This window comes from Mobula birostris, chromosome 15 (genome assembly GCF_030028105.1).
Source record: "Mobula birostris isolate sMobBir1 chromosome 15, sMobBir1.hap1, whole genome shotgun sequence".
Taxonomy (NCBI): Eukaryota; Metazoa; Chordata; class Chondrichthyes; order Myliobatiformes; family Myliobatidae; genus Mobula; species Mobula birostris.
The window spans coordinates 33,678,234-33,704,542 of NC_092384.1; the positions used below are offsets into that span (position 1 = coordinate 33,678,234).

Sequence of the window (26,309 nt, forward strand, 5' to 3'; positions counted from 1 at the left end):
AACTACTTATAGAATTCAATGTTTATTTAACTCCAGGAACTTTCACAATGAACCTATTCCTGTGCTCATTCAACACAATACATATATTTTTCCACAGAGATCAAATAGAGGAATCATGAATTGGAACCTGAAGTTATTTTCCCTTCCATCATCTTTGGATACTGAGCCAATATAACTAATGTTACCCCAGCTGAGACTACATAACTTGGTACACGCTAGAGACCTGATTCACACTATATGGTGTATAGGACAATGCACAGTGCACATAACCACAGACTCATCATTGTGACTAACACCATAATGTTGATGCCTAAACACTCCAACTCTCGAAGATTTAGATGAGCTCAAGGAGAACTTATATAAAAGTGACCTTGGTCCGTAACCCAAAGGGAGACAAACTGATAGCCCTGGATGATACAATCAGAGTGAGCAAGGCAAAATTAGCAAAGAAGAAGATTAATTCCAATGGGGTATTTCTCATAACAAAATGCCTGAGGGACAATCTTGTCATAAACAACTCCATGCTAGTCAAATGGACAAGCACAAGACCTCAGAGCAACAACCTCCCACTCCATGACCCCACCAGTGTCTAGGACAGGTACTGAATACCACCTGAACTGCTCCACTTCCTCAATCAATTGGGCCCTAAGATATTGGGGCAAACAAATTGCCACAAGAAGTTCGATGTCCACAGACGCCACAAGAGAAACTCTTCAAAGAGGGTACTTCAGACAACCTCTCACCCACAGAAGAGAACAGAATCTGCAGAATTTCCATAGTATACAGGTGCTATGAAGACCACAATAAATGACATGTGGAGCAACTTGTGATTTCTCTACCAAGATAACATATGACTGGGTCTACTTCCAGTATCGGAAGCTTCATCATTTCTCAATCAAAAATAAATAACACTATCGATACCTGAAGGCAGAGGCCCACACAGCAAACCTGTGACTTAAAGAAAATAGGGTGGAAAGAGTAGAGGAGGCTCAGCAATTCAGCTGACATCCATAACAGCATGGATTGCTCAAATCTTCTCTGGGACGAAACCCAACACACACCTAACCAAGGGCCAAATTTGGAGGCAAACCAGAGATGATAACTTCACCATCTTCACTCACCCCAAAACTTAACTGTTCCCACAACCTATGGACTCACTTTCAAAGACTATTCTTCTCATGTTCTCAATATTTATTGTTTTATTATTATTATTATTTGTTTATTTTTGTATTTGCACAGTTCGTTGTCTTTTGCACATTGGTTGTTTGCTCATCTTGTTGTGTGCGGTCTTTCATTGATTCTATTGTGTTTCTTGTATTTATTGTGGTTGTCTGCAAGAAAATTAATCTCAAGGTTATACAGGATGGACATATATGTACTTTGATACTAAATTTTCTTTGAACTTTGAACTAAACTGATCCATCTTTTCAGGTGAGGTGTTGAGATACAAAGTTCACCAAAAGGAATGACAAGGGTATGAGAGGGCAAAACTATACCTGTTTTCAAGTGGAAATTAACTTCTGAGATGCCAACCACCAATATATTCCTTACATTATAGTATAAGCTTCAGTAAATCTGTTTTAGTTAGATCTAAAGCACATAATGAACTAACAAGTAAAGAATATTAATGTACTGCTAGCAATTTTCAAATACAGGTTGAGTACCCCTTATGCAAAATTCCAAAACGTGAAAGCAATCAGAATACAACTTTTTTTTTTGAGTGCTGACATGTCATCAGAAATGAAAAATTCCACAAGATGCTGGGATGGTTTCCAGGTGATGCACAGGTTTCTGTTCACCACAGACAGTTCTGAGAAGTGACCTCACATATGTAATGAACAGAAGTTAGTGAAAAATAGAAAAACACTGCAAAAAGTGAAGATCTTGATCGTGTATCGTCAGTGTCAGAGTGAACATACACCATATAGTGGTATGCTAATCATGAAACAAGCAAAGATCTAACACAATGAACTGAAAATTGAAGGTAATTGTGACTATTCAGCAGGCTGGTTGCAGAAATTTAAAAAGAGGCACAGCATTAAATATTTATACATCTGCTGGTCACGAAAATCTAACACCAGAACAAGTCTATGATGCTGATAGTTTTTATATCTTACATAATGATATCAGAATTTTAAAGAGTCACTGATGAAAATCTAACACTAGAAACAAGTCTACAACAACACTGATTGTTTTTATATTACATAAACCTAAAAAAAATACAAATACAGTGTCCTGTAACCTCTTAATCAAAGCACGGCATCACAGGCGAAATCTGAAAGCCTGCCATTGTTTGTTGTTGTTCAACAGCTGATTCAGGTATTCTCCCGATGCTGCTTTTGTTACCCTGCACACATTATATTTTCATTCTATTAATGGTATGTAATAATTTTACTGTTAAGTACATACATGTGTTGAACAAGTGTAAGACAAAGTCAATTTACTGGTAGCACATAAATTCAGTTAGAAATTATGGCAATCACAGGCCAACTCATTATATATTCCAAAATTCAAAAAAATCCAAAATCTAAAACGCTTCCAGCCCCAAGTATTTCAGATAAGGAGTACTCAACGTGTATTATTTTTCCAGATGTCAGTCTTTTGTGTTTGTTCGGAGAAATAAAAAGGGCTAAAATAAACCTATTTCCCAAAATGTGAAACTTTAAAATTTCACGTGTTGGAAAACAACCCTCCAAAAAAATTAAATTCACATTGTATGGCATAAAACTCAATGCTCTTTAAATACATATACAAGAAATTCAGCAGGCATATTTAAAGGTTTCTTAACATGATAAGATCATTACATTTTTAGTGAAATTTATGATTCAGAACGATAAAACCAGTGACTGTAAACCCAACTGAAGGCTTATAAAATATGGTTAATAAATCAGCAAAATTACATATCTGTTAAATTCCCAAATGGTAAGTTAATATAACAATTGGTAAATCATTAATTCCTATGTTAAAATGCCTATTCACTTGCTGAAAATATCTAAGCAAGAGATATATATCAGGTTAGTTAAATATATCCAAACCAAGTCTCCTGCTATTAATTGCTGATAATCATTAAGTTAATATGAATAACAAGCAGACATTATTAAAGAAAAATACCCATTTTTAAAATTTTACTTTCCTTGTTTTATAATTTTTCCCTCCTCAGACTGTTTACAGCCCGCTGCACAAACCCAAATCATCATGATCTATTTAGTTCACTACAACCTGTACTAATCAGTGCTTAGAAAATAATTTAGCTAAAGGCAAAAGATTTCTTACCAACCTGCCGCTTTTTCTGAATTGTGAAATATCATGGATTGGAGAATGCCACTTTGATGTTTATTAGTGACCAAGAAATGGCTATCAGCAAAAAGAATAATTCACTGTCTGGAACGCTTCTCACATCACCAAATAAGATAGACCATAGAACAGGAATAGGCTCTTTGGCCCATTATATCATGCTGAACTATTTAAACTAATGACACCTATTCCCTTCTGTCTGCACATGGTCCATATTCTCTGCATGTTCATGATGCTGCCTAAGAGCCTCTTAAGTGCCTCTATTGTATTTGCCTGTAACACTACCACCGCCACCTCTAGCAGCACATTTCAGGTACCCACCACTCTTTGTGTAAATAAACTCCCCACACAATTCTCTTCTGAACTTTCCTCATCTCACCAAGTACATGCCCTCTAGTATTAGGAAGTTCAACTCTGGAAAAAAAAGATACCAGCCGACTACTCCAGCTATGCAACCCATAACTTCATAAACTTCTATCATGTCTCCCTCAGCCTCCAGTGCTCCAGCGAAAACAACCCTAGATTATTCAAGTTGCCCATGTAGCACGTATCATCTCATCCATGCAGCACAGAAATATAGAAAACCTGCAGCACAATACAGGCCCTTCGGCCTACAAAGTTGAGCCGAACATGTCCCTACCTTAGAAATTACTAGGCTTACCCATAGCCCTCTATTTTTCTAAGCTCCATGTACCTATCCAAAAGTCTCTTAAAAGACCCTATCATATCCGCCTCCACCACCGTTGCCGGCAGCCCATTCCACACACTCACCACTCTCTGCGTAAAAAACCTACCCCTGACATCTCCTCTGTACCTACTCCCTTAAACCTGTGCCCTCTTGTGGCAATCATTGTCGCAGCCCTGGGAAAAAGCCTCTGACTATCCATACGATCAATGCCTCTCATTATCTTATACACCTCTATCAGGTCACCCCTCATCCTCCGTTGCTCCAAGGAGAAAAGGCCATATTCACTCAACTTGTTTTCACAAGGCATGCTCCCCAATCCAGGTAACATCCTTGTAAATCTGCTCTGCACCTTTTCTATGGTTTCCACATCCTTCCTGTAGTGAGGCGAACAGAACTGAGCACAGTACTCCAAGTGGGGTCTGACCAGCGTCCTATATAGCTGCAACATTACCTCTCGGCTCCTAAATTCAATTCCACGATCGATGAAGGCCAATACACTGGATGCCTTCTTAACCACAGAGCCAACCCGTGCAGCTGCTCTGAGTGTCCTATGGACTCGGACCCCAAGATCCCTCTGATCTTCCACACTGCCAAGAGTCTTACCATTAATACTATATTCTGCCATCATATTTGACCTACCAAAATGAACCACTTCACACTTATCTGAGTTGAACTCCATCTGCCACTTTTCAGCCAGTTTTGCATCCTATCAATGTCCCGCTGTAACCTCTGACAGCCCTCCACACTATCCACAACACCCCCAATCTTTGTGTCATCAGCAAACTTACTAACCCATCCCTCCACTTCCTCATCCAGGTTATTTATAAAAATCACGAAGAGTAAGGGTCCCAGAACAGATCCCTGAGGCATACCATTGGTCACCGTCCTCTATGCAGAATATGACCCGTCTACAACCACTCTTTGCCCTCTGTGGACAAGCCAGTTCTGGATCCACAAAACAATGTCCCCTTGGATTCCATGCCTCCTTACTTTCTCAATAAGCCTTGCATGGGGTACCTTATCAAATGTCTTGCTGAAATCCATATACACTACATCTGGAGCATCCTGGAGGCTAAATAAATGAATACCTGGACAGTGGAAGAAAATTAATATTTGGGGATTCATAAAGCCTTAGGTCAAAAGATTATCCAGTCGAGTAATTTTACCATGGAAGCAAGGATACAGAGGTAAAATTGGTAAACTCATGAAACTCAGGGTATTGCCATGATTTGATGATAATCAATATGAATATGGAAGAAGTTAGTCATATAATTCTTCCATCCATGTATTAACTTTACATTTCTAATGAAAAAAATTAGAAAAACTAAAAAGAAGCCAATTTAGATCAAATTAACGAGTACAAGGGCAATTAATCTGGAACTCATGAGTGGTAAATTGTGCCTCACGAATCTGAGTTTTTAACGTATGCTGCAGAATTATTGGATAAAGATCATGGTGGCATTATCCAGGATATAGCATAATTGTTATAATACTAGTGCAGATCGAAACATGTCCTTGAAAATCTTTCTCTTTAACCAAGTTCTTGATCATCTTTACTGAACCTGATTTTTCTGGCTTGATTTTATATTCTGTTCAATAGATTGCTGTTAAGGTAAAGGACCTCGAGGCATTTTACTCTTAAACACAAAATGAATTCAGCTCCAAAACATGCTAACAAATGTATTCATTTTAGGGCTACCAATAGTAAATGACGGTGGTGCATATACGAGGGGTGATTGATAAGTTTGTAGCTTAAGGTAGAAGGAGATGAGTTATACAGCTCTTGTTACATGCACGTGAAGGTCAACTCTTTGAGTGATTATGCAGAAAGTCTGGTTAATAACTCATGTTCTTCTACCTTAGGCCACGAACTTATCAATTACCCCTGCTGTGGACCACTTCTGGAGATCCAAGACGCTGACTTCTACAAAGAAGGGATCCGTATGCTCCACGACCACTGGAAGTGGTCACACAAGTGTGTAAATGTAGGAAAAATAAATGTGCTAGGTTTTCTAAAATTGACTCCTTCTACCTTAGACCACGAACTTATCAACCACCCCTCGTATACTATATTCTCTGTCATCTAACAAATCTAAAGAGTAAAGGACCACTAAATAGAGTTAAATTATCTTTCTCCAAGAATAGATTCTAATAGATCATAAAATAAAAGTTAACACAAAGGAAAATTATTTCAGTACCTAAGTCTTAATTTCTGGCTCAGAAGTGAGAATTCTGATCTGTGTTGTTGTTACATCTCACAGTAGATAACCATTGTGAAGAGAAAACCTAGCAAACCAACTGAACCCAGAACAACCTAATGAAGTTGAATCTCCAATGCTCTATGTAGACCCTATCTCTGGAAATTAAAAGGGAAAATTAGGTTGTGATGAATGCCCTTTCATTAATGGCAGCCTAACTGAAGATTGTTACAATATGATAGACCAAAGTAATCTTACTGTTATGGGTAGAGGTCACAAATCAAAAACAGCAAAAATAAAATAGTTTTTCTATTTCATTCTTTTAATGAAATACTTGCATTGTTTAGAAATCTATTAACTGTTTTTAGATAGGTAATACAATTCTACAAAATGCCAATATTTCATTACAAATAATTCAACTGTTAATGATTTTCACTTTAGAGGGAAAAACTAGTAGTTTTCACACTAAAGCAGAGATTTCTGTTTCGTGAAACTCAGGGGAATTGCCAGAATTAGAAAATAATTATTGTGTTTCACAGGCTACATTGTAACAAATCCATAATTAAAGTAGTAGATATATGCACTTTATTACAGATGAGAAATACTAAAGATAACTCATCAAGCAGACTGTAAATAATCTCTTGTCCATACAAAATAAATCCAATCCTTGATAATGAAAAGAATAATCTTAGGTTGTCTCTTGAGAAGAATGGGCAAAAAAGTGGCAGATTGAATATAGTGTTAGGAAATGTATGATAATGCATTTTGGTAAAAAGAACAATATTATCTAAATGGGGAGAAGATTCAAAGATCATAAGTGCAGAAGGACTTTAGGAGTCCTCGTGCAAAACTCCCAGCAGGTTAATTTACAGGTTGAGTTTGTGGTCAAGAAGGCAAATGCAATGTTGCCATTTATTTCAAGGGGAATAGTATTTAAAAGCAAAAAGATAATGCTGAGCCTTTATAAGACACTAGTCAGGCTGCACTTGGAGCATTGTCAAACGTTTTGGGCCCAATATCTCAGAAAGGATGTGTTCTCATTGGAGAGAGTCCAGAGGAGGTTCACGAGGATAATTCTGGGAATGAAGGGGTTAACATATGAGGAGTGTTTGGCAGCTTTGGGCCTGTACTCACTGGAATTTAGAAGAACGCGGGGGGTGGGGAATCTCATTGAAACCTCCCAAATGTTGAAAGGGCTAGATGGGGTGGATGTGGAGAGGATATTTCCTATGGTGGGAGTGTTCAGAACTAGAGGGCACAGCGTCAAAATTGAGGGGTGACCCTTTAGAACAGAGGGAAGGAGGATTTTTTTCAGCCAGAAAGTAGTAAAACTGTGGAATGCTCTGCCACAGACTGCTGTGGAGTCCAAGTCCACGTGTATATTTAAGGCGGAAGTTGATTTTTTTCCTGATCAGGCAGGGCATCAAACGATATGGCGAGAAGGTAGGTGTATGGGGTAGAGTGAGATCAACCATGATGGAATGGCAGAGCAGACTCGATGGGCTGAATGGCCTAATTCTGCTCCTCTGTCTCATGGCCTCATGGGATTGAGAATGACTTTCACTCCATTTTTTGAGGGGTACCAAGATAAGAGTTGCAGCCACTGTGGGGACAAACTGACTCTTCCACAGCTGGAGCAGCTGGGCAAAAATGCAGGAAAATGCCCAAAGTTTTATGCTGAGCTGGTGGCACTTCTTCAAATCCCTCTCTCACAAGTGTCACAAAATGCTTGACATCCATGTCAATCCAAGTAAGTCCTGATGTTCTTGGCTGCTTCTGAATGACAGGACAAAGGAGTTTCAGCAGTTTCATGGGCAGCCAGACCTGGAGGATCATTTTAGCTTTGACCAGAATGCTGATACCAGTGTATCTGTATAAGACAAGATTGTACTTATCTCATGGGCCATTAGCAATTGTAACTTTCAATTTCTGGCCTATACTATTTTACTATGTAAGAATTTGGTGCATCTTCAACAGTAGGTAAGGTGGCCAAGGTTCACATTCACATTCCCTTACAAAGATCGAATATGCAATCCTTACCCTTGTGGCTTGCAAATCCCGCTTCCTTCAGAGGTTTTAACGTGATTCTTAAACCAGCAACAATTTTTTTTATCAAATAGATTTCCAAGCCTAGCTTCACAAAACTACAGATAAGTAATCATTTGACACAAATCAAATCCCGCCAGTCAGTCAAAGCTCAATAATCAACTTCAGAAGCTGAGGGCTACAAACACAGTGGTGACATTTTATCTGTAGATTGTTACTACATGCAATAGTCATCTGTGAAAAATGATTCATTAATGATCTCAGTAGCTGTAATATTTCGATATAAGTTTAAGCCGAAACATAATCAGAAGATAGGTGAAGCACTCAGCAGGCAACATCTGTGGAAGAGAATAAGATATAATGTTTCAGCTCTGAGATCCTTTGGGAAAACTGGGAAAGAAAACGAATGCCCAAAGAGGGTCAGGATGGATTGAAAAAGGGAATCTCTCTAACAGGGTGAGGCTAGAGTTATTATATGATGAGCTGTTAACTAAATTATCTGGCTGATAGAATAATGAGAGACATTAGAGAAAGAGAAAACATGACAGAACGTAACAGCTATGAAATGGCGAGCTGTAGAACATGCCCAAGTCATACATTGGTGGTGAAAGGAGGGAAACAAACTGCTCAGATGACCTATGTTCAAGTACAATTTAGTTTTTTGCTCCCTGCAAATCATCTGGCATTAACGGAAATCAGACAGCAGCATTGAATGCGTACATTTGATAACTTACCAGTGATGCACTTCATGTAAAATTCAGCTTCTTGAAATTGATGCAACTGAAGATGATAGGAGGTTGGGGCAGTGGTTTGGGGTGTTGGGTTGGTTCACAAAAAAAGCTGCCCATTTAATACCACTCATTTTGAGCTGTGTCTCAAAGTTTGTTTCTTTTCCACAAATACTAATTTACCATCCTGAGAATGTGAAATTCTGATACTACAGTGGAGCAAAGGGAATTACAGAGGCATGAAAGAGGCGTTGGCCAGAATTGATTGGAAAAGAACAGCGGCGGGGTAACGGCAGAGCAGCAACTGCTGGAATTTCTGGAAGCAATTTGGAAGGCGCAGTATATATACATCCCAAAGAGGAAGAAGTATTCTAAAGGAAAGATGACACAGCTGTGGCTAACAAGGGAAGTGAAGGCCAACATAAAAGCAAAAGGGAGGGCATATAATAGAGTGAAAACTACTGGGAAGTTAAAGGATTGAGGAAGCTTTTAAAAACCAACAGAAGGCAACTAAAAAAGTCATTAAGAAGGTAAAGATGGAATACGAAAGTAAGCTATCCAATAATATTAAGGAGGGCACCAAAAGTTTCTTTAGATACGTGAAGTGTAAAAGAGAGGTGAGAGTGGATATCAGACTGCTGGAAAACGATGCTAGAGAAGTAGTGATAGAGGACAATGAAATAGCGGATGAACTAAACAGTATTTTGCATCATTCTTCACTGTGGACGACACAGGCAGTATAGTGGAAGTTCCAGGGTCATGAAGTGTATGAAGTTACCATAACTAGAGAGAAGGTTCTTGAGAAAATGAAAGGCCTGAAGGCAGATATGTCACCTGGACCAGATGGTGTACACCCCAGAGTTCTGAAAGAGGTGGCTGAAAAGACCAGGAAGGCATTAGTAATAATCTTTCAAGGATCACTAGATTCTGGAATGGTTCCGGAAGACTGGAAAATTGCAAATGTACTCCACTCTTCAAGAAGGGAGACAGGCTGAAGGAAACTATAGGCCAGTTAGTCTGACTTCAGTGGCTGGGAAGATATTGGAGTCGATTGTTAAGGATGTGGTCTCAGGGTACTCGGAGGCACATGATAAAATAGGCCATAATCAGCATGGTTTGCTCAAGGGAAAATTTTGCCTGACAAATCTGTTAGAATTCTTTGTAGAAGTAATAAGCAGGATAGACAACGAGAATTGGTTAATGTTATGTACTTGGATTTTCAGAAGGCCTTTGACAAGGTGCCACACATGAGGTGGCTTAACAAGCTACGAACCTATGGTATTACAGGAATGATTTGGCATGGATAATGCAGGGACTGATTGGCAGGAGGCAAAGAGTGGAAATAAAGGAAGCCTTTTCTGACTGGCTGTCAGTGACTAGGGTGTTCCACAGGGATCTGTGTTGGGAACAATTTTTTTAATGTAGTTTCTCTATGATTTAGATGATAGAATTGATGGCTTTGTTGCAAAATTTGCAGAAGATATGAAGATAGATGGAGGGGTAGGTAGTTTTGAGAAAGTAGAGTGGTTATAGGACAAACAGATTAGGAAAATGGGAAAAGAAATGGCAGATGGAATACAGTGTTGGGAGGTGTATGGTCATGCACTTTGGTAGAAGAAACAAAAGGGTTGACTATTTTCCAAATGGAGAGAAAATACAAAAAAAAAACAGGTGCAACAGGACTTGAGACTCCTTGTGCAGGATTCACAAAAGGCTAATTTGCAGGTAGAGTCTGTAGTGAGGAAGGCAAATGCAATGTTAGCATTCATTTCAAGAGGACTAGAATATAAAAGCAAGGGTGTAAAGATTAGACTTTATAAAGCACTGGTGAAGAATCACTTGGAGTATTGTGAGCAGTTTTGGGCCCCTTTTCTTAGAAAGGATGAGCTGAAACTGCAGAGGGTTCAAAGGAGGTTCACAAAAATGATGCCAGGATTGAATGACAGCATATGAAGAGCATGTGATGACTCTGGGCCTGTACTTACTAGAATTGAGAAGAATGAGGGGTGACCTCATTGAAACCTATCGAATGGTGAAAGGCCTTGATAGAGTGAATGTGGAAAGGATGTTCCCTATGGTGGAAGAGTTTAAAACCAAAGGACACAGCCTCAGAATGGGGGGGGGGGTGCCCTTTTAGAATGGAGATGAGGAGGAATTTCTTTAGTCAGAGAGTGACGAATCTGTGAAATTCTTTGGTACAGGCAGCTGTGTAGGCTAAGTCTTTATGTATATTTAAGGCAGAGGTAGATAGATTCTTGACTGGCCAGGGCATGAAAGGATATGGGGAGAAGGCAGGAGACTGAGGCTGAGAGGAAAATTGGATCAGCCATGATGAAACGGTGGATCTATTCATGGGAATGTTTGCTGTCACTGAACATAGACGTATTATTTAACACGAAAATTTAAAAAATGTAAAACTCAATTACGTAACTACAAACATTAACTGGAGGCAGAATGCATTTATAGAATTCTGTAGATTGAAACCATATTTCCTTATGCAGTACATTTTCAGTTTCATAAGCTAAAAATATTATCTGCATTTACTTAAATAATATTTGCAGTAGGTGGTTATCAATTGGATACCAGATGACTCTCTTCCAGATTGAGATTTTCCCACAAAAGTAAATCTTTAAACACAATGGCTTGGATGTGTCAGGAAATGTCACTGTGCAGGAAATAGCAATTGCAGTGATACAAGCTTAGACCCAGAAGCGAGTACTGGGAAACTGGATAGACAACTTATGAAATGCAGTCTCAAATTTTGAAAAAGATTTGGATGCTGATGTTGTTAATGGGATATTTTTTGTATGTGGAAATATAGCTTCTGGGATAACTTATAGCTCATGATGGAATTCTTTGTGATTTTTTAGACATTTCCACAATGTTCACACATTTAATCTCACAATTTTTACTTGATCTTGTTTGTGATTTGAATGATTTCAGGTATGTTTTCATACATAAGGTGTGAGTATTAGAGAGTGACATGGTGCCATAACCATTGGAAATAGTCTTATGAGCAGGTATTATTGCACTGCTTCTATGAACACACTCATTTGAAACATAAATCAATTGTAACAGACACAAATCTATTTCCTGTTAATTTCTCAAGTATTTTACAGGTAATATTGCAAGAGATAATTGTTTCAGAAGATCAAGTACCTATTCAACAGTGGTATCTGCTTTGACTGCTATCCCATTCCCTGCTGGATATTCTCCTATAATAGAGCAACACACATCAAATTTGCTGGTGAACGCAGCAGGCCAGGCAGCAACTCTAAGGGTCTCGGCCTGAAACGTCAACTGTACCTCTTCCTAGAGATGCTGCCTGGCCTGCTGCGTTCACCAGCAAATTTGATGTGTGTTGCTTGAATTTCCAGCATCTGCAGAATTCCTCGTGTTTACACTCCTATAATAGAAATGGCTTTTATACAGAGCTCTAACAGCTATCAAGAATGGGTGATGTCCTTGATGTTAATAAACAGCACAATGACCTGTGTGCCAATTCAGCAATAGCTTTACTTCCAATGGAGTGCTTTTTCTTTTTTTTCCAGTGTTTTTTTTACTTTGCCAGAAAAGATAGAAATCGCATAGTAACCAATATGTAATATAAATGTAAATTATGAGATCACAATATTGAGTTATGAGAGTGCAGATCACAACATCATCTAAGACTCTCCTGTTGTCTCTGGATGTACTGGTCCAATTATCACTTGACTGTGATTACCTTGAATATTTACTGCAATGTAAGGTAAACCCTGTTTGCAGGAAACTAGAATGTCATGCTACATAATAAAATCATTCATGAGCATCTACATACAATGTAAAAGAGGAAGGCCTACTTATTTCAGATCAAGATGAAGAATTTTCACGTGCTGCCAGCAACAGAGTATGCATGTGGCCCATGTAGCCTTTTGAAGTAAAAGTGCAAATATTAGAGAAAAAACAAATGGCCGAGCTTTAAAACCACCACAGCTGGGCCAGGTTTTCTACTTTCTGTAGTAAAGAGTGAAAAAAACTCATCATTTAAATAGATTTTCTATTGTAATAAAGATATACTTGCTCTTTAAATTCATGTTCAAAGTACATATTTCAGTTCTTCCTTGTACCAAATTCTTTTAACTTAATTAGATTTATGTGAAAAAATTACATAGGCCAAAAGGGAATTACCTCATAGCAAATCTCCTTCTTTATGTAGGATTAAAAGAGATACATTTTCCATCCTTTTCTGGTACTATTATAATTTGTTAATTATTTGCAATCAATAGGTAAAGCATTATTATATATCGCAAAAAATAGTTTACAGAAGAAAAGGCCTTTCAAGCTTTAATTACCACATTGATTGTAACTCGATCATTATGAGCTTCTGCCAAGCCACTGGGTTTCTCCTAGAAACTAACCTTTCCTCTAAAAGCACAATGACCCTCTCATGCAGATCCATCTCCAATACCTGTTCATACAGTCCTCATCTTTTATAACTCAGCTATGTCCCAAGCATTATAAGATCTTGACCGAACAAGTTGGCAATGCTAATTCTCCTGCTAACCTGCCCCTTTGCTCAGTTCTCACTCCTCCTCGTTCTGTCCCTGGTCTAATTTTCCCAGTAGTTCACACACAATATAAAAATAAGGATTCTAGACACAGGCATTCCAAAACAGTGTAATTTATTTTCACTCACACCGTTACATCGGTTAGTAGACAGCAGAACGGCCCCAAAGACCAGAGGGACAGTTTGCAGCATCGTAAAATAACGCCTCGGTTAGTGGGAGTAGGTGCACCACACCATACGCAGGCAACACCATTGGTGGGGAGGCATTATTCTTTTATATATATCTGAGCATGTGGACATTGATTTATGGGTTTAACTAAGGCATTTGTTGTGGAATAAAACTATAGGATGTTAGAATCCCTGTTTAAAATGTTCCAGTTCTGCATCTGAAATAATTATTATGTCTGGTCCTGTGCGTATTCCCCCGCCCCCACCCCCTCCCCGCCATCTCCGCTCAGACCAACAGTATTTCCTGGTCCTTCTAGGCTAGGCGGAGGCAGATTTAAACCTTCAGTATGGCTTTGCTAGAGAGATGTGGAGGTTGGTGAATAGTTATATTGGAAAGTTAAAGACGAAGTGTGTAATGGAGAAAGCCTCTGTGTATTTGTAAATTTTTGTATATACATGTTTGTTTTCATTTGTCTATTTGTAAATACCCTTTTCCTTCACAACTTTTAGGCAGCTTTTGCACTTTTCCCTCCCAGCACTAAATAGAACCCCTTTGCATTAAAGTGCTGTTGCAGCTTTCCAGCTGTTGTTTTTCAACTGGTCGAGCACGCTTACCCACAGCAGACAGCGAGGTGTAACAACTATGCTCCAGGCCTTACATTGCCTTCAAACAGCTTCAGCTCAGTACAATAGTACTGAAATGAATAGGGTAAAAGCTGCATTAGATGATGGCCTTGCTGCACCCCACCCAATTCCAATCAATAAAGTAATATAGTGGGTAATTTCCAACTTCACCATTTTGCTCAAAAGCTCATCGAACTGCACGTTGTGGAATGGGACCGGTTGTCCCACCACCCTTACCGGAACATGCTGACCTTGAACTCATTCTAATCCTCCAAAGAGACTCCCACTTGCCAGTTGTTATTTTATCTGCAATCATCCAGTCCTAATCTGTTTTCACCAGGTCCTCTCTTATGCTATTGAAATCAACCATCCTCCAATTTACAACCTCAAGTTGAGGACCAATCTATTCTCTTTTCATAACTGCTGTGAAACCTACAGAGTTAAGGTCACTGTCCCCAAAGTGTTCTCCAATTTCTTATACCAGGGATGAGCAGTACACTTTAGTGGGATTCTCTACATGTTGTCTGCAAAAGCTTTTTTGGACACATTTAATTCCGCTCCCTCTAACTCCTTGCACTAAGTCCATCTCTGTTAATACAGGGAAGGTTAAAATCCCCCAATTCTATAATCTTATTGCTCTTATATCTTTTAAAGATTTTGTTACTTATCAGTTCCCTTAATTCCTGCTGACTACTAGGAGGCCAACAGTACAACCCTAGCTGAGATACTAGCCCTCTCCAACCTCCTCTTTTGGATCTTCCTCGGTCACATCTGAAATTTCTCTACTCTGAAACATTAAGATGCCAGTCATACCCTTTCTTCAATCACATTTCTGTGATTGTGATAATATCTCAATTCCAAGTGTTGATCCATGTTCAAAGCTCATTTGGATTGTCTACAAAGCTTCTTATATTAAAATAAATGCATTAGGTTCTACAATAGGTGGTTCATCAGCCAGGTCACTGCCCAACTGACCCCATTGAGACATTGGACATAAGACAAAATACAAAAATAAACATAAAATGGCCAAATTAAGTAATCTTACAAAAGAAACCCTGTGCCAAAGTATACTCACCTAATCAGAGAAATAATTGAAGCATACCAGTTTGAGTTTTATTTACTGTAAATGCTTTTAAGCTTCTAATAACAATCTTCTAGTAATTTTACGGCAGAACAACTTAACTATTCTTATTGTTTTCTGTTTTCTGCACTTAATATGCTTCGCTTTCTACATGTATTATGCTTCTATTATTCCAAGTGTTTCCACAGAACTTTAACTAAAATAATTGAAAGTATTGAATGTATCAAACGTATTGCTTCATGAGCTTTCCTTTGGACTACACTGGTGAGATCAAGAGGGGGGTCTTGATGACTGGGCATCTCAGGATCTACATACCTTCCACCCAGGCTTGTGATGATGATGATCATCACCCATTGTCCTTCAAGACAGACGGATGCCAACCAATTGAATGATTATCAACTTCTTTCACTATCTGTTGCCCCCAAACAAAAGCAACAATATCAAATTGCTTAATAAATAAAAGCAAGGAGACAGCAGATACAAAAAGACCACACTCGAATGGTTCATCATCTGCCAGCCAGTTAGTCACATGCTTCAACAGCAGTAGGTTGTAGGATCATTGCAATCTATCATTTACTATATAATGGACACAGAAATAACACAAGCTTGGACAGTATGAGAATCACTCAGTCATATTACATTTAATAACCTCAGTCAATAGCAACAAACTCAGTAGATCGTAGAGACACCAAGCATTCATTTCTACGGCAGTCAATGGAAGCATATTTCAAAGGCCCCTAAAACATTTTGCATTTGGTGTTACACTCCTAGGTTTCAAGGAGTGCTCACTAAATTTCTAGCTTGTCATGTTTCAGAATACTCATATATCATATTCCATAACGTTATCAGTAACTCTTACATTACTACTGGCCTGTGGTTGGGTCCTGTAATTACGTAAGATGTTCTGGAAGGATTTATCTTCCTTTGTTACCTGAAAATAAAAAAAAATATATATATAGTTTTATGATCCATGGTTGATGAAACAGGAGCATCTTAATAACATAGAAGTGAATGGAAGTTTAAAACAAAAACAAGGAAGGTGCACTTGAGCTACCAATTCACCATCATCTTTGTTATTCTAGTATCATACTTCATGCGAGTGAATGTGATCGCAGGAAACGTGAGAATGCTCAGCAATTGAGGTCTGGACCATTACTAAGCTTGGAAATATGCTACTACAGGATGATCAATTAGATAAAACAATATGAGTGCATTTATTTACATGCAAAGCTCATTTAAAAGTACATGTTTAACCACACTCAGTCAATACCACCCACTCAGGGCAACTATGTAGGAAACATGTACAAATGAAACATAGTATGAAACTCCAATTTTTCATTTTTTAAAGAAAACAGTAAGTTGGAAGTATGCCACTTTCCTTGGGGTCTAATAGCTTATGCTGATTTCTGCTTCTAATTCATTTTATTAAAAAATCTTTAGACAGCACCTTTTATTTCAGAGATTAGCAGGACACTTGGTTGCAAATAAATATCAGCAAAATAGATATGCATAAAATAGGATGTCGATTTGCACTTAAATCATTTCATGAAATTCCATTCCTGTATAAATGCTTTTTACAATGCAATTGGGGAAAAGGAAGAAGTGGTCAATATATTAAAATGATATCCTTGAACCTAATCTGTTATTGACTGCGCCAAAAACTTCCTAATATATAATTATTTAAGATGTAAATTTTCAGTCATCTGGAGATAACAAATCAACATTGGTAAGAAAGCATAATGGGCTTGTATCTAGCTGAACAAACAAGGCTAGAAATTAGTCATATTCCGGTTTCTTTAACAATCTAGATTTTACCAACGTAAATGTTTAAGCTATCTGCAAGTTTGGTATCTAGATCAGGTCTAGAGAATAGGAGAGGTACTGGATCAACCACAGTAGTGTAGTGGTTGGCTTAAAGCTTTACAGTACAATCAACCCGGGTTCAATTCCCACCGCTGCCTATAAAGAGTTTGTACGCTCTCCCCGTGATTGCATGGGTTTCCTCCGGGTGCTCCAGTTTCCTCCCACAGTCCAAACATGTACCGACTGATAAGTTTGTAAATTGTCCCGTGACTAGGCAAGGAATAAATGGGGGGATTGCTGGACAACATGGCTCGAAGGGCTGGAAGGGCCTATTCCATGCTGTATCTCAATAAATAATTAAAATACTTGTGGCTTTTGAAAACTTAACTAACAGAAATTAACTGACAAGTTAATTAAACACACACATTTCATGATCTACTGCATCAGAAGCAACTACCCTATGGCTTGAAAAAAGGACCTTCAGAAGTACAGTTTAGAACACATTTTTGAACATAGATAATTCAAAAATTATAGAAGAAGAAACTGACAATAGATTAAACTAGACAATATATACCAGAGACAAAAAAAAAAGCATTTGAAATACAAAATGTCAGAACTTCACATATCAGTAAGCATTTGTACAAGGAGAAAAAGAGCGAATGTTTCAGGTTAACAAGAGTGTTTTTATCGCTGGGGCAGAGGGAGGGGAATATAATAAAAATAGTCAGAATTGTAAAATACAGAACACAGCACTGAAACCAAAGAGAATGTTAAATATAACTAGCATATTAGACAGCAATTATGGAGAGGAAAAAAGCACTGGCTTAATGTTACAGGTGGTAGATATTAACTTATTTACAATCATTTTTTCCTTCTTGTGCCCTAATTGGCAAGTTTGGATGAAAGTTAACATGAGGCCAGTTCTTTACTCCCATCACAAACACTGTCAGATCTGTTTTGTATTTCCTACATTCTCTTTGTTCCAGCTTTCTGGAAACCATGGCTTCCTATATTTCATACTTCCTGCATGCTTTATTGTTTCTTTTCTTTCTCTAACAGCCAGCACTGAAAGCAAATATATTATTTGGACTTGCTTGATTTCCAAGCTGTCATAGACATTTCTATACAACCTTCCTGCAACTCAAGAGACATTTATTTGCTCAATTTTTTCAATTGTGACAAAGAATCATTATCCTTAAGTGTTGACCTGGTTTGCTTCCACAGGCAATACCTGTCCTGAGTGTTTCCTGAATTTCTGGTTATAGAATACGTATACAATGCACAGCTTGTTACATTGATTTCTGATTGTTTGCAAGGACATTACCTTCGCCATTATGTAAATAGCACACATCAAAAGTTGATCTAAATGTCTATCAGCCATTAGATCAGTGCAGTTAACCAACGAATATTCAAAGCACGTCCAGATTTTCCTCCTCAAGTTATCTGAGATGTCCAGTTTTGCACAGAGGTCCCGCAGACGAACACTTGCTAAGTGATATACCTAAGCAATTGACAAGAGCAGAAACAACATCTGAGACCACAAACACATAAGCTATGAAATCTCTTACTCAAGAAAGATCAAGATATCTTGTCTTCTCTCTGGACAAATCTTGGTGACAGTAGAGTCACAACTACTCATACACCCAAGTGGTTCCATTCATTTTAATGAGAGCTGCAGCTTTGGAGTGCTACCTAACCCCAAGAAGCACACAATAAGAAAACAGTAAAAGTGCAGTGACATTTTGCATAAACTGTCATCCAATTTTAATTTAGTAAATAGACCGTAGGTTATTGCATTTATAATTTAAATGTTTTAAATGCTAGCTATCTAAAAGTAAATTTAAAATTACAGTGTTATAATATTATGTTAGAAAAAGACAAAATATACACCCTAACTACTTTTTCCAGTTTCTCAGATAAATGATTTGCTCATGATTTAAGGAATTACTCAACATTAAAGGTTACTTTGTGTGAGTGAAGAACATATGCAATTGCTAATGGTGAATGCATGCGGGAGCGATAATGACCTATCAAATTCAACCCAACACATTCAGTTTCATTGACTTCAATGCCAGTTTAGCATTACCAAATCAGGAAAAAAATCTCCTCTGTAACCGCAGGATATTATAATGAAAGAAGGGCTTTGTTTTTTGCCCCAACAGTATATTTTCCATTTGCACTTACAATTTTATCATTAGAAAAAAATCATCTAATGTCCTCCTTTGAATAAGGCATTTGAATTTGAAAGTCCATGACATCTAATTGATAACAATGATCTGATTCTCAATAATCCAAGAATGAACTACGTAAATTATGTAATTTCTTGTTATAATGAATGCAGAATCTAAAGCTGATGAACATATGTGTTTATTTCCCTATGTACCTCAGCATAAAAACACTTCAACATTTATGAAAAGTCATACCTTTCGAAAGAACAGAGCAATCGAGCCTGTCTTTTTGGGTCTGCTGATTACTCCTCCTTGGTGCTGGCTTTGTTTTTGGCCTGGGGAATGTTGAACTGACACCTGCCCAGCAATCGGCATTGAAGTGCCAGCTAACTGGTGACTGCCCAAACTACTGGCAAGGTTCTGGGCTGTAAGAGGTTGAATGGTACTTGTCACAGACTGAGCCTGTCCAGAGACATTGAGCTGAACCGGAATGAAGGTAATGCCTCCATTTTCATTTGCAATACCTGAGATGAAAATTTAAAAAAAATAAAGACCTAAAGACCAATCATAGAGATAAATCTCTTAACAATATTATTCTAACAATAATGGTAAAAAACCTAAGAGCAAGTATGAATACATTTCATAACAATTTCTACCTAAACATGCCAAGGTATAAAGGACAAGAAAGTATTTTTCTTCCCACAGTGAGAACATTTACTGTCTATTCTTGATTGCCCCAAAGATAATGAGACAGTTAAGGGTCAATCACATTAACCAATTAGGGCAAGGTTGGCGGATTGCTTCCAAGGAGGACTTTAGTAAACCAAATGGGTTTTAATAACATCTGCTTTCCTGATACTGTATTTAGTTTTAAATTTTAAATGTATTTATTAATTCAAGTCTAAATTCCTTAGTTGCTATGGTGGTATTTATTTTATTTCATCTAGAGTTGCAACATGGATCAGGCCCTATCAGCCTACCAAGCCACGCCACCCGGCAACCCACTGATTTAACCCTAACCTAATCACAGGGCAATTTGCAATGACCAATTAACCTATTAACCAGTACATCTTTGGACTGTGGGAGGAAACTGGTGCACCTGGAGGAAACCCACACACACAAGGGAAGAATGTACAAACTTTCTTACAGAGAACACCGGAATTGAACTCTGAACTCTGACACCCTGAGGTGTAATAGCATCACACTAATTGCTAAGCTATCGTGCATTGAAACTCTTGTCTTTGGATCAATGATCCAGAACTGACAACTGATCCTGCAATGTAATTATTGTGTTCGCAAATTAAAATGCAGCAAAACCAGCAGATGGAAAGAAGAGAATTCCACACAAGTTCTCAGTAATCATTTCCTGTAAATATCATTCTAAATCCTTGTTCATAATACTTCAGCTGGAAAATTCCTCCTTGTACACAACCAACAATATTGAGAAGGTTCATTTGTGTTAATAGCTACAGTCTCATGCTCAAATTGTGTGAAATGCAGGAAATGTATACTTAAACTCAGTTATAAATTACTTGCCTTGAACTGGAATTGTGACTGTTTGTCCATTAGTAGCTGTAACAGTTGCGGTTGCCATGGTTACTAATGTCTGTCCCGGGACATGAGAAATGGACACAGTCTCAGCGGTCACATTCTGAACTGGTACGGCATTAACAGTTTGTTGCTGGGAAATTCTAGGAGAGTTGGTTGTCGAGTCTGGGTTGCTGTCATTATCTACAAACAACCTCCTCCTTGCATTACTTGCTGTTGGAGAGCTGTATCGATCATGAAGCGTTGTTGGTGATACAATGGTGTCTAAGAACAAAGCAGAGACAGCATTTGGGTAGTAATTGCTGATAGAATAAATAAAGTATCTTTCAGATGTAATTATTTTCTCTTATCCAGTTTCTGAGAAAGGAACTGGAATTTTCGTGTTCATGTTTGTGTAGCATGATTGATAGGATCTTTTTTAACATCCTGGGCAAAATCAAGGAAATCTGGATATACTGTAGATGGAACTGAAATACTTTTGCAAACCTTTGTTTATTAGTAAGCACATCGACTAATTCAACCCAAAGATCGCGTTTAATGTCAACCAGGTGACTTACTTTAAATGTATGAGAGACTGAGCAGCAGTGACAACTCACAAAATCCATGTATATGATTCCTGCGGGAGACATAGCACACTTGTGGGACGTAATAATGAAAATTTGCTTTACCTGAAGGTACCAACATGCCTGTGCACACCTAGTCTAACCAGACAGTAAGCCATAGCTTTAGGTTGTGCTCCATACCTATCCTGCCACTCTCAGCACGAGCTTCCTTTAGTCTTGAATGAGTAATGGGAGAAGACATCTCATTGTTGCCAGCATTCTCCAGATTTTCAAAATAATGTGGTGGCATCACCTAAAGAAGGAAACAAATTCCAGATGGATTCTGTTTGTTGCAAACGCACCTAAAACATTGTGTCCTACTTCCCTCACAGTTTTTCCCACCAATGAGAAACAATATATTTTTTTCTGAAAATATGTACTTTTCATTCCATTGAATCACTGTGGGGAGAGACACATGAACTTGGATGGGATATTCATAAATTCCTAAAAGCAGCAGGACAGGAGGTTACAATAGCTAAACAACATTGTGGTCTACCTTTCCTTTGATAGTTGAGGCACAAAGGATATGGGTGGGAAGTTATGACAGAATGGATTTGATTGCACTAGACTAAATACAAAGGAGTCTTGCAAAGATGCTTTCAGGGCTTAAGAGTCAAACCATGGTCAAAGTTCAAGAGTTTGATATATATATAACAATAATTTTCAGGAAAGATAAATACGGTCTGACATTTCAGTGAATCCATGCACAATAATTTTACACATCTCAGTCTTGGAACTGAATTATCTCTCAGACCCAAGGACCATTTTATGAGAACATATGAAATAGGAGCAGGAGTAGGCCATCCGGCCCATCGAGCCTGCCCCGCCATTCAATAAGATCGTAGCTGATCTGTCCGTAAACTCAGCTCCACCTACCTGCCTTTTCCCCATAACCCTTAATTCCCTTACTATGTAAAAATCTATCTAATTGCTTCTTAAATATATTTAGTGAGGAAGCCTCAACTGCTTCCCTGGGCAGAGAATTCCAGAGATTCACCACTCTCTGGGAAAAAGCGGGTTTATTTGAGGACTCTGCTCTTTTCACTTTTGTACACCAACTTCACTTGTAATAGATATATTGACAGCTGCACAACTATGAAGTGAAATAAATTTATTAATACATCATGTCTCCTTGTTAAGCAGTCAGAGGTCAAGGATCACTTCCTTCCATTCCAACACAGTGGGTTCTGAAGTGCAATAAGGGCAATGTGGGACCCCCCCCCCCCAATACAAGGCAATAGATACTTAGCAGGGCACGTGGGTAGGTGTTTATGAGGTGGTGCTTACTTCTAGCATTTACTATGGGTTTCCGTGTGCTCTCAATGAATGAACTCCAGGTTTTCAATGCCATCCCAAATGCTCCTTCTCCAGTTTGAGCGGTCGTTCCGAGTTCTTGGTGATATTAAATTTCTTAACAAAGCATTGAGAACATCATTGAACCTTTACCTCTGCCACACTGGCATTGCTTGCTGTGATGAACTTCTATGTTTCAGGAGTTTGATGTTGTGCTAGAGTATGCCAAACTATACTATCAGAGCCAACCAAACGTTGTTTTCCTAAGAGAGAGCTGTGATATTGACTTACTTGCATAGCCAGTGCATTTATCATACTTTGAAGAGAGGAAGCAACAGTGTTTGTAGTTCCACTCCAAGAATTTGATGTGTCAGATGAAATTAGTTCATGAATGTTAAGTATACAACTGGGCAAGGATTGTGAACTCTGAGCCTGTTTGAGGTCTTGACTTTTAAAACCTTTCTTCAGATGGTCAAAGACTGTGCTGACATACTGACTGCAATGGTAAACTTCATTATCAATGTGTTTGTTAAGGGCACATTTGATTTGGTATTATATTGTGAAAGCAGTATTGAATAGCAGCAGCATGCTGGCTGAGGATCTGTGGTTTATAGATGCTAGATACACTTAACAACAAAGAATTTGCTTCCTGACTACTTTTGGGTGTATTTTATGGATTTTGGGCTGCTGATCATGAAAATCACCATGAATTTTCTCTATCACACACTATTTATTTGTAATCACCTATATTTTTTATATCAATTCAAAATTCAAGTCAATTAAAATTTTACCCACAATATAAGCTGAACTATTTTCTAACTTGTCCAGCCACGCCTGGGTGTGCTTCGGCAGGATAGGTACTGCGTGGCAGGAGAGGGTTTAGAAAGGATATAAAAACATCATACACACTTCATTCTATGTATTGTGTTTACACATATATTGGTTTGTGATCACATTGATGCGCATGCTCTACGCGCGTAGCACATTGTGTGTACTCATTATAACAAAGTAATTGTATTTTCAGAAGTAATTGTGATAGCAAATGTCTCACCAATATTTCAACAACCCCGATACTTTCTGTTATATTTGTGGTGAGTATACACTTAAATCTCAAAGATGGAACATGACTCCTCTTATTAAGAAAGCCCATGAGCTCTACCTTGGATGTAAAATTGGCGACCAGGACAAAGCCTGGGCTCCTCACTTTTGTTGCACAACATGTGCTGTTGATCTTCAAGCTTGACTCAGAGGTATTTGGAAGTCAATGCTGTTTGCTGTCCCGACGATATTGAGAGAGCAGAAGGATCATGTGACAGATTGCTACTTCTGTCTGACCAGTGTCTCTGGTTTCTCTTCTAAAAACAAGAAATCCATTGAATACCCCAATCTCCCTTCAGCCATGTTGTGTTGCATGATGATAGTCTTCCAGTACCAAAGTGCCAGAGACATGGAGTCTTGAGGAGGCAGATGAAGATGCCGTGATGCATGAGCCAGGAGTGGAAAACAACACTGATACTGATACAGATTTTGAACCCTTTACGTCGAGTGAGTCTCATCTGATAACTTAATCTGAGTTAAGTGACCTGGTCAGAAACTTGGATTTGTCAAAGGCAAAAACAGAACAACTGGACTCAAGACTGCGACGATAGAATCTGCTGTCATCAGGCACAAACATTTCCGTGAAGGAGTTTGATATTTACGACAGATGTTATTTCCAGAATAACCAGTGCCAGGATTAAGGAAGGCATTTTTGTTGGTCTACAAAAGAAACAGGTCATCAGTGACAGACAATTCGAAGTACTTCTAATGGGACCTGAGGAAATTGCTTGGAAGGCACTCAAGGATGTTGAAAATTTTCTTGGCAACTACAGTGCACCAAACTACCTGCAGCTGGTTGACAACATGCTTTAAGCATACAAAACCATAAACACCAACATGTCACTGAAGATTAATCTTCTGCATTCCCATGTGGACTTCTTCCTTGCAAATCCTGCCTCTGTCAGTGACGAGCATGGTGAAAGGTTTCACCAGGACATTGCGGTCATGATGCAATGGCATCAGGGCAACTGGAATCCATAGATGCTGGCTGATTATTGTTGAACACTTAAGCAAAAAGCCTCAGGCACTGAGTACAAATGAAAATCATCAACAAAATATTTTTAGATTAGTTGAGCTATGCGAAGTGTCAGTACAGTTATGCAATTAAATGCTTTATATTCAATAAAAGTTATCTTTTTGTTTCCCCAAATTCATACCTGATACAAGTAGTCAGAGATTATATTTGTGTTCAGCTTCAAGTGGTCTATCATAAACAAAAAAAATTCTGAGGAAGCAACACTTTTGAAAAAAATTTGCAGTCCAGTGTTTTCAGACCATTCTCACGAATGTCTCAGTGAACAAATTGATGATGTCTTGGAAGCTTGACTTCCAAACAAAAAGCATGCATGAGGGTCATTTGCATTTATGCAGTTCAGATGACTGATTCCAAAAGCAAAGCAGCATAGGTTGGACAACATCTCATTTACCCTGTTACTAGCATCGTAATAGGAGGAAACTTGTTAGGAGTTGAGGTGTAGCACTGTGCTAGAAATCCAAAGACCAAGTGTTAGGACGCACTTACATTGACGCAGCCTTGTTTTATGCCAGTTTGCATTGAGACAGCATCTGTTCTGGACCTATTGGTTAACGTGACAGTCTACAAGCCACTTTGTAGCAACATTAAATGGAAGCAATTTTTTTCAAGCAGCCTCATTTCAGAAGGATGCTCCACAATGCCTCTTGACTGACATAATCAAGGATTTCTGTGAGGTAAATAAAAACCATGTATTGTGGTTAATGCAGGAATTGGAGCACAGTGAAGATGATACCCATTGTGCCTCTAGGTGGACTCAATCCACTTTGCAGTCTAGGAAACTGCTCTTTAGCCAGTGAGAGCAAATGACAAAGACCCAGGTGTGTCTTTCCTTGTGGCTAGCAGCATGAAAACCTCCGTGGAGATGCTGCGGCTGATATGTTCTGGTTTTGAAGATGTCTCGTTTCTTGAAGTTAGTCACAATCACAGCATCTTTAAGTCCACTGGCATATGGGAAAAGAGGCGATGAATTTATGATTGAGTTCTTTTCCTCCAAGATTTAGAATTTCAAGAGGGATACTACCTTTCACCAAATCACATTGGTTTTCAACTAACATATGGTCATTCCAATTACTTTTTTAGTTAAGGTTGATGATAATGTTGGACCAGCTAATTAGCCATGGAGTGGAGTCAAGCATGCTCACATCAAGAAAAGAGTCACAGATGATCAGATCTTCAAGTTGTTCCTTCCAACAGTGGCCTGCCCCACTGTCTTCCTAATAAATTCACCTCCATTCTTACAGCAATAAGGGCCCTTAGGCTGTAAATGACACTAAAGACAATTGACACTGAACAACCGGTGTAGGCCATGATTGCAGTAAATAGCCAACCACCTGCGCTTGTAACAACACATGAAAAAGGAAACTAGGCAAATCATTGGTTTGTTCTGA

General features: G+C 38.5%; 1 protein-coding gene across 4 annotated transcripts in view; it reads right to left on the reverse strand.

Annotated features, from left to right (window-relative positions):
- The window catches only part of rbl2 (retinoblastoma-like 2 (p130)), a 129,358-nt gene that overhangs the window by 14,004 nt on the left and 89,045 nt on the right, over positions 1–26,309 (reverse strand). For all 4 annotated transcript variants that reach the window (XM_072279571.1, XM_072279570.1, XM_072279572.1 and 1 more), the window contains 5 exons: positions 21,636–21,747; positions 20,881–21,156; positions 19,600–19,868; positions 18,501–18,677; positions 16,233–16,304 (listed from right to left, as the gene is read on the reverse strand). In XM_072279571.1, coding sequence (XP_072135672.1) covers positions 16,233–16,304; positions 18,501–18,677; positions 19,600–19,868; positions 20,881–21,156; positions 21,636–21,747 — 906 coding nt within the window. The remainder of the gene's footprint in view (positions 1–16,232; positions 16,305–18,500; positions 18,678–19,599; positions 19,869–20,880; positions 21,157–21,635; positions 21,748–26,309) is intronic.